The 17,541-nt window shown below is 39.6% G+C and overlaps 1 protein-coding gene across 2 annotated transcripts in view; it reads left to right on the top strand.

Moving 5' to 3' along the window:
- The window catches only part of LOC110061347 (uncharacterized), a 19,889-nt gene extending 2,454 nt beyond the window's left edge, over positions 1 to 17,435 (top strand). Inside the window, exons 2-8 of one of the 2 annotated variants that reach the window (XM_089290131.1) lie at positions 7,103 to 7,667; positions 12,006 to 12,100; positions 13,240 to 13,396; positions 13,940 to 14,003; positions 14,455 to 14,738; positions 15,519 to 15,699; positions 16,506 to 17,435. In XM_089290131.1, coding sequence (XP_089146257.1) covers positions 7,260 to 7,667; positions 12,006 to 12,100; positions 13,240 to 13,396; positions 13,940 to 14,003; positions 14,455 to 14,738; positions 15,519 to 15,699; positions 16,506 to 16,576 — 1,260 coding nt within the window. In that variant the 5' untranslated portion in view covers positions 7,103 to 7,259 and the 3' untranslated portion in view covers positions 16,577 to 17,435. Of the gene's footprint in view, positions 1 to 6,699; positions 7,668 to 12,005; positions 12,101 to 13,239; positions 13,397 to 13,939; positions 14,004 to 14,454; positions 14,739 to 15,518; positions 15,700 to 16,505 lie in introns of those variants that run through there. The other variant, XM_089290126.1, reaches the window with a different exon arrangement.
- The last annotated feature ends 106 nt before the right edge of the window (positions 17,436 to 17,541 follow it).

Genomic DNA, 17,541 nt, shown 5'->3' with positions numbered 1-17,541 from the left:
TTCAACTTTTCTAATATTTCTATTCACTTTGCGAGACCTTGTTTAGATGCACGAAACACTCGAAATACTACATTGTACTTTCTCCTCTACTTGAAAGAAATCGTTTCACAATCAGTGATAATTTGGCAGGTTATCGCGTGTTTGGCAATTTACCAGATTCTGTTTAAGCTCACAAAACGAACAATTTTTAGGTGATGTTAGAGCTGTCTGCTTCCAACTGGAAAATCTAAACTAGAAAATCTAAATGGTATATTCTGTTAAAAGTAAGTGTGTCAAACTTGCCAAGGAAAGCAAAGTATCTAATGAGGTTGTTGTCACGAACATTCGACTCTGATATTTGAATTATAACACTATTAAAATACCGAAAAAAGAAAATCAGCTTTGTATTGATTCTAATAAACTCCAAGGGTAAATTGTATTAAGTGACAGAAGTTCGTTAAAACAATATAAGTTTTCTTTTGTCTGTGAAGTGTAGGTTTATTGCAGTGTGAAATTATCGCTACACTGAATTGTCAACTGATTTGAGCTCGGTGGCAAAAACCGCACCCATAGTTCACGACGGTTGGGACAAATCTACATTAATTCTTGACAGCTGTACTGCTTATATGTAATTCTATTGACTTCATTACTTATTGGTCAGTGAAGATTGTGAAGTTAACGTTTACCGACGTTGGTAAACAAACAATTAGCTTAAATTCCTTTCAAAACTTTGCTTTCGTGTTTATTCAGTACAGGTTGACATGCATAGTCTGAGCTCAAATTATGTAGGGTGCATTTCAATACCACCTATGACGAACTCAGAAATAAGACGACCTATAGTTTAGGACGAGTGCTAACTTTACATTCTAGAAAGCTATTCTTTGCTACTTCTTTCCAACATTATGATTTCTGTGTACCTACTGAAACAACTGTTTGTTCTTATCTTAAAGTTCTTTAGCCCTGACCACAATAAAAAGACCGTCCTCTTACAAAGCTATAATACGTATACTACTGAGCTTCTAGAAAAAATGGTTTGTTTCAAGCCCGCAGGCAATTTCTCATACAGGTCAATGCCTGCCCATATTTTAAGGCTCTAGAAAGAACCGAAAACTGAAAGGAATGAATGAAGAAAGGGTCCCCTAGTTTGTCCCTAAACGAAGCTCAAGTTTCCAATAAGCGTGTCAAAGTCGCAAAGATTGAGTCTGGCCTACTCAGTTTCCACGAAAACGAAATTAGTACGCACAATGTTCAGGGCCATCCTGACGCTAACTATCAGCGTTTTACAGAGACAACTCATGGAAGGAAATAGCGAGATAAAGCCCTCAGCAGGATTAACGAGCACACCTACCCTTAGCGATCTTGTTTAGCCGCGATACACTTACGCCATCTTGACCACGACCTTCCTAATCTCCTCAGCGAAATGTAGCAGTTGTTGAAAAAAATAAAACGCGTTTTAGCACTCCGGTCAACACAGATAGAGGTATGCACACCTAATTAATTTTCTGAAGTTCTGACAGTAATTAGATAATTCTTCCGGTAGTAGACATAATCGTATTACCCAGGCATTTGATATCGGTTATCTAGCATTCCATCTGGCGCCTTTGCGGGTCTGTGGTGTGGTAAAGCAGCTCGGTTGTCATCTATATCGAGGTAAAAATCAACATGAACAACAGACAGTCTGTATGGGGTTTTGTTTGCATAGACAAAGGTCAATCGTCATTAGCGCCTGGGAAATTAATAAGTGTCGACGGCCTTTTGAGATGTTAGTGGTAAGCTAGGCTTTTCACCATTGACGTTCACGAACAATGAAAATTAAAGAAACAAATAACGCGAAAGAATGAAAAGCGTTTTTCCGGTTTACACGTACTTTACGAAAAAAGAAAACACCCGTAAAAGAACAAAGCGAGATTTAACCTTCGAAAAGTCAGAAAACCGACGAAGTGGCGGTAAAAGCTGACTTAGATAAACTGTATGCCTTTCAACAAGTTTATCCAGAAAATTTGAGAAGCTACATGATTTTCAAAAATGCATGTATGAATGATCAATAAAATTGTATTAAAGAACTATATCCTCAAAACTTAAATGAATCATGCATACCCTTTATAATATCGGAAAGAAGCTGGTAAACACGTCTGAAACGTTTACAGCATATTTGTCGTTTACTGAAGAATGGCCTCGAAAACCACTGATTTTCTTTTCTTATTTTTTTTCGAGCATGATCTTGAAAACTAGTTTAAAATGCAATTATGCTCGGTGTTTCAGTTTTCTCCTTATAGGTTATGTTTATTCTGCAAAAAAAAAAAAAAAAAGTTCAAATGTTGTTGTTTATAATGATCAATGCCCACCTTAGTGCTCCTTAGTTACGCGCGCAATGAGTGACAAAAGTATTGAGACCCTTTGCAGTTATATTAAAGACGATTTTCGAGCGTCTTCAAAACTTTTCCACTCTTTCCCCCAAACAATGCTGATTTTTCTAGACCACAGCGCCTACACAACAATTGAATTAGGGGGCCGGGGTATCAAAGAATTAACACTAGATGCAAATAAAACGTACGGAGAGGTTAAAACTGTCTAAACTACTTTTGTCGCCCGTTGTAGCTAGTCCACAGTCATGCCAACGGCTTAAACTGAAAGAAACAAATGTATCAGCCAAACATAATAGGCTTAAAAATCCCTACTAGAGGGAAACCTGCTATCAGGCGTTCTTTAGAACGTCTGATCGTAGGTTAGAGGCAGACCAGTTGGCTATTTACAAGCATGACCGAGGAGTTGAACTAGGGTCTACCGAGAAACAACTCCTGTCAGAGCGGGACCTCCGGATTTCAAGTCCGGTGCCCTAACCACTCGGCCACGCTGTCTTCCCTTTATTTTTTTCTCGAAGTTTTGACGAGTTTCTTAACTTCGAGATGACTTTTTCAGTTCTTATCCCATGTGATCCAGTCATGAACTGTCAATTTGAATTTGTAAAGTGGTAAACAGACATTAGGATTCCAATTCCTGAAATTACAACTGGTGATTCCAAACCTACAACATTCCCAGAGTCAAACTCGCTGCACTGGTTCAACATTAAGGCGGTTCTTACTTTGCAGCAGAACAAGTGAAACCTCTAATGTGTGACCAATCCACTCCAATGAGAACAACTAAACAGTACTTAAATATGCTATTGTCGGCATTATGTTGTATCATGATGTTGCTCTATGTTTGTATGGATGAAAATGTGCATTTATCATTAAAACGAAAGCTACCCAGCAGCAATCTGACTTAGAAGCCAGTTATCAGTTATGTTGTACAAGGTATGTTATAAGTTCCGAAACACCGACTATTTGATAGAACCAACCATTCAAATGAATATAGGTATTGAGAGCTGATATCGCGCGGTACACCGTAAAATTTCGATCAAGAGCCCGAATCTATTTTAGTTTGAAAGAGTTTTAGGCTGGCCTATTTCTCGAGAGGCTTATTTTGTTATAGCAAGGAATTTGCATCTTAAAAATTGTCGGACATGAATTTGGAAGACATAGAGTCTGAATAATTATGAATGACACAAGAATAGTGTATGTTAACTCGTCTTACTTGTGAGAGCCGTGTATGAGACGCAATGCAAGGCTACCTCTCAACCAATGAGCATCAAATGTCAAAAGCTTCTGAGAGATTGTAATGAAGCTTAATGGCATAAAACAGAAAACTACACATTGTTCTTTGAAAGAAAAATTAAACTTAGCCCATCGACTCATAACCCCTTGGTCTTGTTACTGGCAGGTCAGTCGTGCGTCAAAGATTTGAGAGGCCTAGGGTTGGGTCACTAGGTGTTGGGTTTAGCGTTAGGTCACTTGTAGCTACTTGTTGAGACCTAGTATTAGGTCACTCTGCACTGAGCCTTTCTCACTATAAAAGAGATAAAAGAGGCTCTAATTCTCGCAGGATAGTGTCGGGTTGGCTTTGTATTAGAATTTTACGATATATTCGGGGGTAATTAGGGCTAACCGGCGCCTCCTGCACTAGAAGTAACAGCTGTCTACGTTGTAATGGTTACAGAGAGGGTTGGAGCCGAGCTAAGCCTTTGATGATCGTTAAGCATAACCACCAATAACATAGAAATTATGAAACTCTGTCATCGGTTGGAATTTATTTGATCAGTTTTCCTTTTTTCAGTCTGTACAAAAAGAAGTTTTCGGAATCAATTTTCGCCAAAACTTGAATTAATGAACTCGACCTCCTTCTCGGGAATCTTGTTTTCCAAGTAAGGCTGGGGAAACAGCGTCGGGAACACGGTGTTTTCGCGACAAGGTCATATACATTTACCACAAAATACAAAAATGTTATGTTTTTCCTGGTGGAAATTACTTTGGACTGAAAAGCCTTAAAACTGAACAACTTGTATTCTGAGGTACTTTTCGACAATAATTTAGAAACTGATTAAATATGATTTCAGGATTAGAAATACATGAGCTCGGAATTTACAAGATTCATTATCGAACTGCAACGGGGGTTCAGAGCAGAAAAACGTAATGAGCGTGCGCGTGTTTTGGCCGCGCGCCAGGATCCATGTTTGAAAAAATGACGGAAATTTCGTCGATCGTGTAAACAAAAAAGTTACGAACCTTATATGCTTTCCCAATTTTCCCGTTAGCAGCAACATTTTCGGTGTATTGTTTTCATGGGGAATAAACTATATTTAGGACAAAATTAGCCTAGAGAAAGTTTCCAAACCCTGAGTTTTTTCCCCGCGATATACAACAAATTTCGTTGCGATGACACATTTTTTCCACAAACCCTTTTTACATATTGCATCCATATAAATATATCATTCGATATAAAAGCAAGAGAGCCTCTCAGCAGGCAGGGGAAGCCTTGTTTTCTTAACAGTGAAATGCCAAAAATAGCCCAAGGATAAATAAATCAACCGAGCGACATCCTCACGTATCTTAAGGTAATTCTCCTGAGATAAAACTGTCGATAGATTTTTTTTCAAACTTTGTCCACGGAATATTTATCATATGAGAACTTTAATTATAAAATAAAAAGGAGGGACGCCCATGCTCGTTAAGGAGCAGTGAGGCACTGAAAATGTCCCATTTTGGCATTATTTAATGCTTATTACAAGAACGCATTCCAAGTTATTGCAAAATCTTTGTGAGCCCAGATTCATGAAAACACGCCTCAAACTACAGTGAATACTTGTGTCGGACACAAATAAACTTTTTAAGTTTGATTTTGACAGACAGCTGAATCCTTGTTCAAATATTGGACCCAAACTGCTTTCCACGGCTATCAAACTGCAAAATAGAAAAGACTATAGTGCAGCTGTTTTTTTCCTTATGTCTTCAATTTTCAGTCTTTTCTCACGCAAGGCTAATGATTAGTTGATTAAAACGACTGGAACAAAATTGGGGTGCCCGAGCTCGTTAGTGAACTGTAGCCATTTTTCAACTGACAGAACTCAATATCAAGGCAAATCTGCCATGTTTTCAATGTGCGCGGGCACGAGCGTGCGCTAGTGACGCCATAAATTATGCGCAGCAATTATGCGCAATGCAAATGTAAGGAATCACCTTAATACAGTCCGCCGTTCTTTCTAACCATTGCTAAGCCATTATAACGCGCATTGTTATACCTCCCAACTCAAATACGTTTTCCGATTGGAGGAGAACGTGTCACGTGTCGTGGGTCAAAACTCACTAACTCCCTAGGGCGAACAATATACTCACTAACTCCCTAGGGAAACAACAACTTGAACTTTCGACTCGTACGTGATCAGGTCGTGCTCCTTGAAACCACAGCAAATTTGTCAGTTAGCCGGCGTAAAGTAAACGATTTCTTCGCAGTTTTTTTTCTGTTTTTGAGTTGGGAGGAATAACAAAACACTCAATGACTGGCTCCGCAGGAAACAGAGTTTTGTTTCCCCTCGACCTCAATGTTCCCCTCGACTTCGCCAAGGGGAACATTGAGGGTCTCGGAAGCAAAACTCACTGTTTCCGTTGGGGCCAGTCATTAAGTGTTTATTATTACCCGAGCCCGCAAGTAGGGCTAGGGATGCGCAGAAAGCCGCGCCGTACGTTTTTTCGGTCTGAGCAACGGAGGGGTTTCTTGGCGAGCGTTCGTTAGTTTCACATTCATTTTTTTTTCCAGACTACTAGACTCTGAAAAAGTCAAAGTTGTCATGAATTTGTTATTAACGGCATCCCTTAGAAATATCTGCATTTACTTATTATCTTATGGTCTTTAAGCACCATCTGAACCAAACGTTCAATTCACCATCAGCAAACTTAAAATGCTGAATTATACCGAACTAAACGTAGCATTTGTTTCTTTCTCTGAGGAATTTATATCAACAAAAAATTGAACTGAAATACAGTGTTACTTGGGCTGACGCTAGAAAGTCTATAAAAGAAAACATGTTTTATTTTAAAAGAACGGTGACGCCAATATCTGGTCATCTATTATGTGTTAATACGCAATTACTGCAGTATTTTTTGTTTGATGTCGTCGCATTATCGAAACCACGCCTCGCAAGCAAATTTTTATCTAATTTCCAGGCAAACATCTTGAAAAGAATATGTTTTGCAAACTGAAGAGCTGAATAACTAATTCACTTTCATCACGTATAATTATAATAATTATTATTTTTTCGTTGGAAAATGGCCAAGCCGGAAATTTCTAGAAAGCATTACGCATTGGTCTGACATCATCCCCCGGGTAACAAAATGCTAAGGTATTTACGGCTTGTCATGGTTTCAAGTTTTCTACACATTAATGAATGTCCAAGCAGTTTAAATTTCCTCAATTCGGGTCAAAATACCGGATGTCGCAAAGCATAAGTATTGTTCGTATAATAGTGCGTTTTCTTTTCGCCACTTTTCTACATGACAAAAGCCGGCTGCTGCTTCCCGCCTCGAGACGGAAACATATTCACTACATGATCATTATCAATCGCTTTTTTTTTTTAGTGGACCATACTAAGTGGACCAGACGGCTCCCTGAATTGAATCATCACAAAGTAAAAATTGGTTACCTCTATAAGAATATCTTTAAAAGAGAAGTCGATACAAAGGAACAGTCACTCTGGAAAGATGTGGACAGCAGCATCTTTAATAGTTTTTATTTATTCTTTGGGCGTTTGCAGAGGATGTGATCCAGACTTTCTCAATGTAAATCTTCTAGAGGAAGTTGAAAGCTGCAGCAGAATTGACAAGTCGGTTTCTATCTCCTGGCTCGATAGGCCGCCTTACATATATGACGAAAAAGCTCCAAGAAGTAGAAAAAACTCCGAGAAGTTACCAATGAAAACGGCTAATTCAAGCGAAGAATCCCAAGAAAAGGAGAGCAAGGAGAATGTTAAAGGTATCTTCTACGAAATTATCAATAAGGGACTGCGGTTATGCGGTGCCATATCCCGAGGAGGAGCGAACTTCACGACGAAAGCTCAAGACCTAAAACAGCTCGACCAGTATATTGTGAACAACATAGCCGATTTTGCCATGCCAGTACACGGCAGCGACGACGGCACATATGGTGGATACAGCTACGTTGAGATCTTGAAGTCTCCAGGTGTCGTCTTCATTGTGAACAAAGAAGAAACGAAGGAACATTTACGAAAACAAGTTGCACAAGCCATGAAGGACACTTGGCCCGTGATCGTTATAACACTCCTGTTAACTGGGTTTGCAGGATTGGTAATCTGGGGATTGGTGAGTACACGTTTATGTCGCAAAAATATTTTACTAAAAAAATATATTACTTTGCTAAAAGAAGGATAAATATGTTAATTGTAGACATATCGCGGTTAGGAAAACCTTAGTTGCGTGACAGACGCCTTAGAGTAGTTTTACAATTAAGGCTGGTAATTGGACGTGTTCCAAGAGGTTTTTTGATAAATAATTTATTCTGTATTGAATTTGCAATTGAATAGCTGTGGCAAACTATTTGTTTATCTGATTTAAAAGAAAAAAAAGAGTAAAGGAAAAAAAAAATAAAAGAAACAACATAGTAAAAAATAAAGAAAGTAGTTTTCACAGCCAGCGCATCGTTCCATGGTATTAGCAGAGTAAGAATTTTTTGATCCAGGTACGTAGTCATCAGGCCGAGTTATTAGAATTGAAATCATTTTGAGTTTGTCAACTTCCTTCGTCGAAGATTAAAGTTTAATGCTCAATCGAGCCATAACAATTAACCAAATAAAAGCTTTTGTTTTAATTTTTTCCCATGACATCTGTCGTGAAAGTCCAAATGTTTTTTAATTCTGTAAGTTTAAAGAACCACTCACGAATTACGTCTGAAAAGGGCATCACCTCAGTCTCGAACGTTTTCATGAAGTAGGTGCACTGTACTGACAACTCTTCTCGTGCGTTATTATATAGACACGAGTATTTCACTAGAAAATTCACCACTCGTAAAATTCATACCAAACCACATCCGGGACTCGGGCGTAATATCCTCACAAGCAAGAGAAAATGAGTCACAAGTGAAGATATTAATTGATGACTTCACTGATATCATGTTTGAACGTTAAACTGTACTTAAATTTCTTGGTGTATGATCGAAACATCTTCGGATCTTCCTTCATAGTTTTCGGTAATCTTCTGTTATCTTCGGAAATCTTCGGTCATTTTCGTTAATCTTCGGAAAATGTTTGGAAAAGTTTGAGTGGCCTTCGGACAATTCTTGGATAATCTCCGAAAATCTTCGGAAGGTGGTCGGGATTCTTCCGAACTCTTCGGAAAGTGGTCGGAAAATCGTCAAAAACGTCGTTATCAGTATATTTATATAATAAACAAAATAATACATGGTTGCTCGTAGATATGGGATATCTCTTCTCGTGTTCAACTTTATATCTCACTCGTTCGCTGGGCTCAATCGTGCGATATCGAGTCGAACACCCGGGCTGGGTTGTTCGAAAGCCGGTTAACGCTAACCCAGGATTAAAAGTTAACCGAAGTATTAATTTTTCTTGTATAAAAATCTTTCTTACTGCTTACGTTTTGTGTAGTTTGAGCTTAGACAAGCTCAAAACTGAAGCACAAAGATTATAAACAGGAAACATCACCGGAAAGTTACAAAACTCAAATCAAAATTCTCGCTAATCCTTAATGGGGCTTTGAACAACCCGGCCCTGAGGAGATATTCCTATCTGCGCGCGCCCATGTATTATCCTCTATACATTTCCACCGTTCGTAATTGCTTAAATAGCCAGGTAACAATAAACCAACCGTGCTCTAAGAGCTGATAAGATCGTAGGAAAAAAAATGTGTTGTTTTAGTTCGGAGCATGTGGCAGTACTACTGACGTCACAGGCTCCCCAAGCTCCAGCTGTGAGAGATCACCGGGCGTTGTAGCGGTTACGACAAAATTATAAGAGTTTGTATGGGAATATTTATGAGCGGTTTTAGGAGTGTAAATGCTAAAAAGCGATTTTTGAATAACACTGAATGCTTTAGCTTACTTCTGCAATGTATTTCTTGTTGTCTGTTTTCTTGAATGTGAATAGGAAACCCAGTAAATGACAACTCGCTAAAACCGCTTCAAATCAGCACAAAAAGCGAACGGACAACAAGCAATACACTGTGGAAGTAAGATAAGGTATTTTTATTACTTTTTAGAGCTTTCTAGTATTTCTAACTCCTAAAACTACTCATCAATATTCCCATACAAAGTCTTATAATTTTGCCATGACCGCTATTACGCTATACCGCTATCATCTCTCCCAGCTTGAGCTTGGTCGCCTGTGCTGACGTTTGCTTTTCCTCCTAAACAAAATGCATTAATTCGAACCAGAAAAACGATAAATAGTCATTAAAAAAGAGTTCTCATCAAAAGTTCGCAAGAGCGTTTTCTTTTTTCGTAGTAATCGGTCCGCGATTGACACGTTAAGGTAATTTTCAATAGTGGCCGTCCGCTCGAAACTTAGTTTTCCGACGTATGACAGAAACACTCGAGCAGAAACAATTATTGACTACAAGACACCTGCATGTCGTACGTGCACGCAAACTGACGTTCGTGACACGAAACTTACACTAAGAGACATATTTCCACTGAGTGGCGTCAACACATGTTTACTTAAAAATGAGACTTTTAAGTTATAAGCATTCAGTTTGAGCCTTGAGTGACGTCGAATAACAGTCTATTTACATACCAAATTTCTTTCAGAATAATTCGCCGACCGAAGAATACTCTGGTTGGCTTCAAGTGTCGAGTCAGTGTAAAGATCAATTGAAGTCACAAGGAGCTGGTCCAATCACTGAAAATGGTTCAACTTTGCGTTTTCAGGACTACAATAAAACATTTTCTTTTTCGATGGATTGATCAGTGGGTTATGCTAAAACTCTTAAACGTCTCGCTCTCAGTTTCTACCCATAAAAACCTTGAGCACATTGACCGCCAAATCGTTGATTATAAAGATCACCGAGCGCACGAAAAAATAAAACCGCGGGGGATTATTTAGACGAGCGCCAAAAATATGATAACGTCTGTTAATAAACACTTAATGACTGGCCCCAAGAAAACAGAGAGTTTTGTTTTACCCAAGACCCTCGATATCGATGTTCCCCGAGGCAAAGCCGAGGGGAGTATTAGCTAGTATTAAGGTCGAGGGGAAACAAATCTCACTGTTTCCCGCGGTACCAGTCATTAAGTGTTTTGTTATACCTCCCTACTCCCAACTCAAAAATAGAAAAAAAACTGCAAGAAATCGTTTGCTTTACGCCGGCTAACTGACAAATTTGCCGCGGTTTCAAAGAGCACGACCCGATCTCGTGCGAGTCGAAAGTTGTTGTTTCCTTAAGGAGTTAGTGAGTTTTGACCCACAACACATGACACGCTCTCCTCCAATCGGAAAATGTATTTGAGTTGGGAAGTATGACAACGGGATTTATCGACAGATGCTGATCGTTTGAATCGAAGTATTCGAAGACACTGTTTTTCGCGAAGGCGAAAGGGAATATATACATTAATTTTCACCACATCGAAACACGTTCGATACTGGAATCTATGGTTAAGTGATTACGTCATTCAGTCAAACCTTTTTTTATACTTTTAATCATTTGGTTTTATCGTTGAAATCGCTTTACATGTTCCCTACAGTGTTTGTAAGAGTTCCATCTCGTTCCTATTTGAAGCACGGCTAGATCTCTCGGAGACCAGCTTTTAACGAAGGTTTTCGATAATTTTCATTAAAATAAAACGTGAAGCATTTCTTTTGATGGTGTGCCCTGTATTGATCCATCAGTGCAGTCGGACCACAAATAGGCCATTTTCGCATTCACGGTATTGGACTGGTACTAGCTTGCGATGGAGGCTCTTGCGGGGGAGTGTCATTGAAAAGAAGTGAATGTCATTTGCATTTTAAAAGACTCCTCGCATTAGCCTCAGTTGCAAGCTAGTTCCTTGCCTCGGTGGGATCGTCACCTTGTAGTGGTGAGGCAGCTTGTGTGTCTCCATGACGCCGAGAGCTATGCTGGCGGGAGTCTTGTACTCCCGGCAGGATCACCCATGCCGGACAGGTAAGAGGGTAGAGGCCAGACAAAGAGTGATCCCCTGGTCCTCCAGGTTTGAGGGTTGGGCGTAAGGCCAGCAACCTTGCCCCATAAAACACTGCATATGCCACGGAAACGACAACAGAGGTAGAGACACTTTCGGATTCTCTGAATTTTATGACTGCTAAGAGCAAAAACCTACTGAAAACTGCTGACATGAGGACCTGTTAGAATGAAAAACCGGTTAGAATGGTTGCCGCCATTTGTGCCAGCCGGCGCTGTGGAGATCACTAACTGACTGACTGACTGACTGACTGACTGACTGACTGACTGACTGACTGCAAGCTAGTTCCAGCCCAATACCGAGAATACGAAAATTGTCTATTCCTTTTAATTTCGACTCGTACACAAGCGAAATGAGGAAAGCGACGGCATCATAGAAACCTCGAACAGTTTCCTCAAAATTAGATAGCAATGAGGCAAGCTTACACTTATGAACTTACTACTGGTCTTAGTACGTTCTTTACTTGTGTATCTCTTCTCTTCTCTTATTCACAGGACGCATCTGGCAATCCAGAACAGTTCCCGCGCTCCTTCACATGGGGTGTAATGGATGGGATTTGGTGGTCTGTTGTGAGCATGACCACCGTGGGGTAAGACTTTTTCCAAAGTTCCCTTTAACTCTATTCTTAGTTATTGGTTTATTTCTTTAAAATGAACATTCGGGTGTTCGCTCCTTGAAAGACTCCCACTGTGCATTATTGATTTTTTTTTTCTCTCAGGACTTTCCACAAGAGATTACGCATGCTAAGGGCCATATTGTTGTTCAAAACGAGGATCAGGAATAGAGAATTGGAACTTCAGAATTACCCAGTTGTATTTTATGAGTTTGCCCGAGGCTAATAGTTTCTTCTTATTGGGAAACGGAAGCTCAGTTGCATTTTTTCAGCGATGATCTTTATGATCCGCCAAATCGTATACCGCTGGGACAAGAATCTTCAACCTGTTATCGTTATTGCCCGTAAATGGTCGTTTCCTGATTTGTCTTTAATCAGATCAGATAGGAGATGGAGAACTTTGAACATTTGTCGCTTTAAAAAGCGATAAATGTTGTTCTTTTTTTTCCCTCTAAGGTTTAATTTAACTTGTCAAAGTTTTGATGCTGAATTTTATCATGCGGTATTCTAACGGCATGGCGCATTTAAAAAGAAAGATAATACATTTTTGCCGGGAAACTCTACCTTCATTCGTCGGTCATATGACACTACCTCTAATGCTCAGGGAGACAGTACGTCCTCCTGGGAACATCGCACTCGATGATTTGGCATCCTCAGACTGGGTTGACCGTAACAAGGTTTTTCAAAACGTTAGCAGAATAGGGTCGCAAATTCTCAACACGACTACCACACATAAAATGTGTCATCTCATTTCAGACCAACCCAGCTAAAAGATTTCACAAGGGTTGGTTCACAAACAAGAAAAATGACTACCTTGGACCTCATAAATTGCATGAGAAAGAAAGTGACTGAGATGGCGGTCAGTGATTGGCCGAAGAGTAGACCATAATAGGGCTGGGGTTCTTGTAGTAACTCGGAGGCAAACACGTGACAAAAGTCATCCAAAGTACTACCCCATTCTCCGACTCTAGTGTGTGTTAGGCTTGAGGCATTGTGGCCTATTGTGTTCTGACTACAGAACCAGTGACTTACCTGACTGAATGATCCTCTTGACTGCGTGCAATAACCTTCATATCCACTTCAGCTAATCCGTCTGTTTTAATATCTGCACGCAGGTATGGTGACAAGGTTCCTAAGTCCCCTTTTGCTCGTTTCTTTGGAATCCTGTGGATTCTCACTGGCATTGTCCTCTGTTCCTTCTTCACTGCAACTTTCACAAGCGCCTTGACAGCCTCGTCCATCAAACAGCGAGAACCTCTGCTTGGGGTGAAGGTTGGTATTGAGAATCTTGCGCCTCTCGACAGTAAAACCTTGAAATTAGAAATATTACTTCTCCTTTCTTATTTCCAATTATTTCTTTCAAATTATCTCTGTGAATTTGGATGTTCATTAGGGGAATATCTTTTACTGACAGGAATCACAAAGGCATATCACTTCCAGTGGTAGGAAACTGACAATAATTGCTTGAGCATACGGATTTCGCGCGTTCATGCTCTCACATTCCTCCTAGTTTACTGCCTAGTTGTGTATTCGTGTGCCACTCATAACTTGAAAAACTACCCATCGTACTGAGTATCAATGAAGAATGATCCTAATGATACAAGACGAAACAGGCCAATTAAATGAGAAAACTGAGAAGTACTTTCTTCTGATGCAGGATTAGTTGTTATTGAGTATCTGAATATACTTACGGTACATAAAACAATTTTACACTGTCAGTGCATACAGTAAATAGGCGCCCTTAAAAATGTTGAACACATCTATTAGCAGAGGCTTCTTCAATTTTTCTTTAAGTTTAATCCTTTTTTCATGCAGGTTGCGGTCATTGCGGATAGCCATGCCTTCGAGGAGGCCATGAATCATGCGGCAAACGTGAAAGGTATGTAGACAAATTTTTACTCAATTTAGATCGGTAGAGTGGGAGGTTTGGTAGTTATAACAGTGTTCTGACGAATTGCAGACACAACAGGTTAGATCGCAAACTGATAACTTATGGGCGTGATGATTCTATTTCTTCTCATCACCCGTCGCCTTGATATTGCATTGGTGTTGGAAGGAGAAATTCAATTTTGATCACACATGAGAATTTAAGGACTCAACACGAGGGTACATCGAATTATTAAAACTACTGTGTAACATCAGGCCTTGAATTTCTTTTAATAACCCAAGTTATCATGCAATATTGATAAAACGGCACTTCTGCCCTGATTGCGGTTTAAATTTAAAAAAAGTGTGTTACACAGAAACTCCTAACCAACCAGGAAGCTTGGAAGTTATAAAACCCAGTCCGCTCATCGCAAATCACTCAATTTATTATTTCTGTACACAAGACTATCCCAACTTCTACCAAATGTACGATGCACTGGTGAAAACGAGAGAAGTGGAGGGAATCTTAGCGGATATTTACACAGCCTCGTATTACATGGAAGAAATCGACGACCCTCGATTGGCCGTCTCCATGACCTTGAGCAGTCAGCGCTCCATTGGTTTAGTGATCGGACATGATGAGAATAACGAAGAGCTATCCAAGACAGGGGAATGCTTAAGAAAGTTATTCAAATACAGACAGCGCGATATCAAAAAGATCATCTTCCAACACACCCACGCTTTTCACGTGAGTTGAGAAATCTATATGATCTTATCTGGTTTCAGAAGAAGTGGGTAGACATGTGTAGTTTGCAATTTGTATTGTGACATTCCATACAAAAGCAGGACTAGCCCTCCTCATTCCCCAGTCGACAACTTCGACATTGAGAAAAATGAAAAGTTTATTATGTCCCGACCGTGGGACAAAATAGAATCTGAGTCCACAGCATGATTCGAACCCATGACCTCTCAGGTCTTCCTTCAATATTTTTATAAGCCGTCACCCTTTTTTATACAGATCAAATTATCCTAAGTGATACTAGCTTGTGTGCTTGTACAAGGTATGTTCAGAGTAATCTTTAACCAAGCTGTATATGTTTACTTCTAAATACAAAAGTGCAAGAAGCATTATTGCACTTAAAAGTGCTTCTAACATTGGTATAATTGTCTGTATCTAAGAAAAAAAATTGGTGTATTTCTGAAAACAATTACTTGATTCGCAACAGCAAAATGTACTCTTTTGGGCACAGTATATTTTTGCCTTGGTTCAATTTTTATTTTCCTTTGTTCTTTTGTCTGAGAAAAAATATAAAAATTAACCGAATGATAAGAATGGTCCATGACATATCTATTACAATAGTTTCTTGATTGCTAGATTAATTAGCAAAACGTCGAGTCGAAGTCCCCGACAAATCTGTTGAATATAGCCTAAATAATAAACTAGCATTCTGTACGCATTGTGGGCCTATGATCCTAGACAACGATGTTACCGGAAGCAACTCAGGTGAATGTTTTGTTTACTTTCAAGACCCAAACCCAGAACCGCAGTTTGACAGATGACAATAACGACATTTTGGCGTTACTGGATGGCGACTCCCGCTGGTTTAGGAAGACTTTCCTCGCTCTTCTTATATCGTTTGTCTCGATTCTGGCTATTGGATTTACATACGACAACTGCATCACAAAGTTGAGGGCCCAGAGACTTAGAAGTGGGTGAATTCTTTCATAAATCACCTTCTTTCTCATTTACTATTCTTAAGATATAGCGTCTAACATGAAGTGTAACGAGATAATGAAACCTGCTCAGTAGCAGGAGGGGCCGGGCAGAGTACTAAGGACAGTGTAGGATGGGACAGGGTAGGGTGGGCTAGATAAGATAAAGTAGGGCAGGGTAGGTGGGCTAGGTAAGATAAAGTAGGGCAGGGTAGGATGGGTAGGTAAGATAAAGTAGGGCATGGTAGGGTGGGCTAGATAACATAAAGTAGGGCAGGGTAGGGTGGGCCAGGTAACATAAAGAAGGGCAGGGTAGGGTGTGCTAGGTAAGATAAAGTAGGGCAAAGTAGGGCAGGGTAGGGTGGGCTAGATAAGATAAAGTAGGGTAAGGTAAGATAAAGTAGGGTAGGGTAGGGTGGGCTAGGTAAGATAAAGTAGGGCAGGGTCGGGTGGTCTAGGTAAAATAAAGTAGGGCAGAGTAACATGGGTTAGGTTAGATAAAGTAGCCAGGGCGGAGTAGGGTAAAGCTTCCAGAACAATGTATAGAAGTGTATCCTGATGCGAAACACGCGTGAAAGTTTTGTTTTGTTTTGCGTTTTTTGGTTACTTTTGGTTTTATTTTTTCTTTATGACAACAGACCTATGACCGCGCTGTAAAAAGTTTTCTCTGAATGTTTTTTCTAAGAAAGGTTTCTAAAATCAGGCTGAACGGACTTTGGTAGAGACAATAACGAGTCTACAATGAAAGCTAAATAAGTATCTGAGTATCAATCGTGACAACCTGATTTTCATTGTTTTGTAGGACCTAATGGTTGCAGCATCAACTCGTTCAACTTGGAAACCAGGTTACCGACCTGCAAACCAAATCGCTGAAACAGCTTACTTGAATGACAGCTTGGGAGTCAAAGAATAATTCACTTAAAGGTTTAGGCATTCGCTTCGTTTGCTAACCTCAAACGATAACTTAAGTAGTGAAAAACAATAAACTCTGTAGCGTAATTTGTGACGCAGATTCTTACGAACTCGAGCAATCACTCTCAAGGTATTAGTAAGTGTAGGAAATCGCATGAGACCAGGAAATCACGCTAGTTCTGTTCTGGCTCTTCTTCCGTCACGCAATACTACGAACTAGGAGAAGATCGATCTCTGGTAAAAGAGTATTCTCTCTGGAGCGTAGAGTTGCGTAGAGAGGGCCAGAATTGGGCTAATATGGGGCGTGTTGCAGAAATTTGTAGAAATTCGCATGAAACTGAGCTACTTGTTAAGACTGAAAACAAGTTATATTACTCCTTAATCTTTTGAGGAATTATTCAATAACTTTCTTTAAACATAAGCGGAAAACTATTATGGCAAATATATCGTAACTTATCTTCGGCAATCTTCGGGAGGTTATCCTTGAAAGTCTTTGAATCGTCTTCGGCAATCTACGGATGTATTCCGCTCATCTTCAGAAATAACTCTTGCAAATTTTTAATCGTCGAGGAGTTTTGGGAATCTTTGGAGTCAGTTTTCCTCTACGAACACAAAATTACCAGCCTATCAAAATTCAGTAGGGTTGCCCACTACATCAAAAATATGCCATGTTTGTCACTTGTAAACAACTTTATCCTTTTAAATTAATTCTTATTAACATCCGCTAACGAATTTTATGTACTTGATACTTGTAGGTGAAGAGATCAGAAAGCCAACTACTAAAAATTTGAGACACAATAATAAAAGTGTTGTCAAAGTATCTTTCTGTGAGTTGTTTCTCGTAGTTACATCAATACCAAACTGTCATTTCTTATTTCAAATCTCAAAATACGAATTCTCCTTCATGCTTGCTATAAATTGCTTTT

This window comes from Orbicella faveolata, unplaced genomic scaffold (genome assembly GCF_042242905.1).
Source record: "Orbicella faveolata isolate gen_17 unplaced genomic scaffold, um_ofav_v1 contig_1, whole genome shotgun sequence".
NCBI lineage: Eukaryota > Metazoa > Cnidaria > Anthozoa > Scleractinia > Merulinidae > Orbicella > Orbicella faveolata.
Note: the sequence above shows the minus strand (reverse complement) of the source record. Positions and strands in the feature narration are given on the sequence as shown.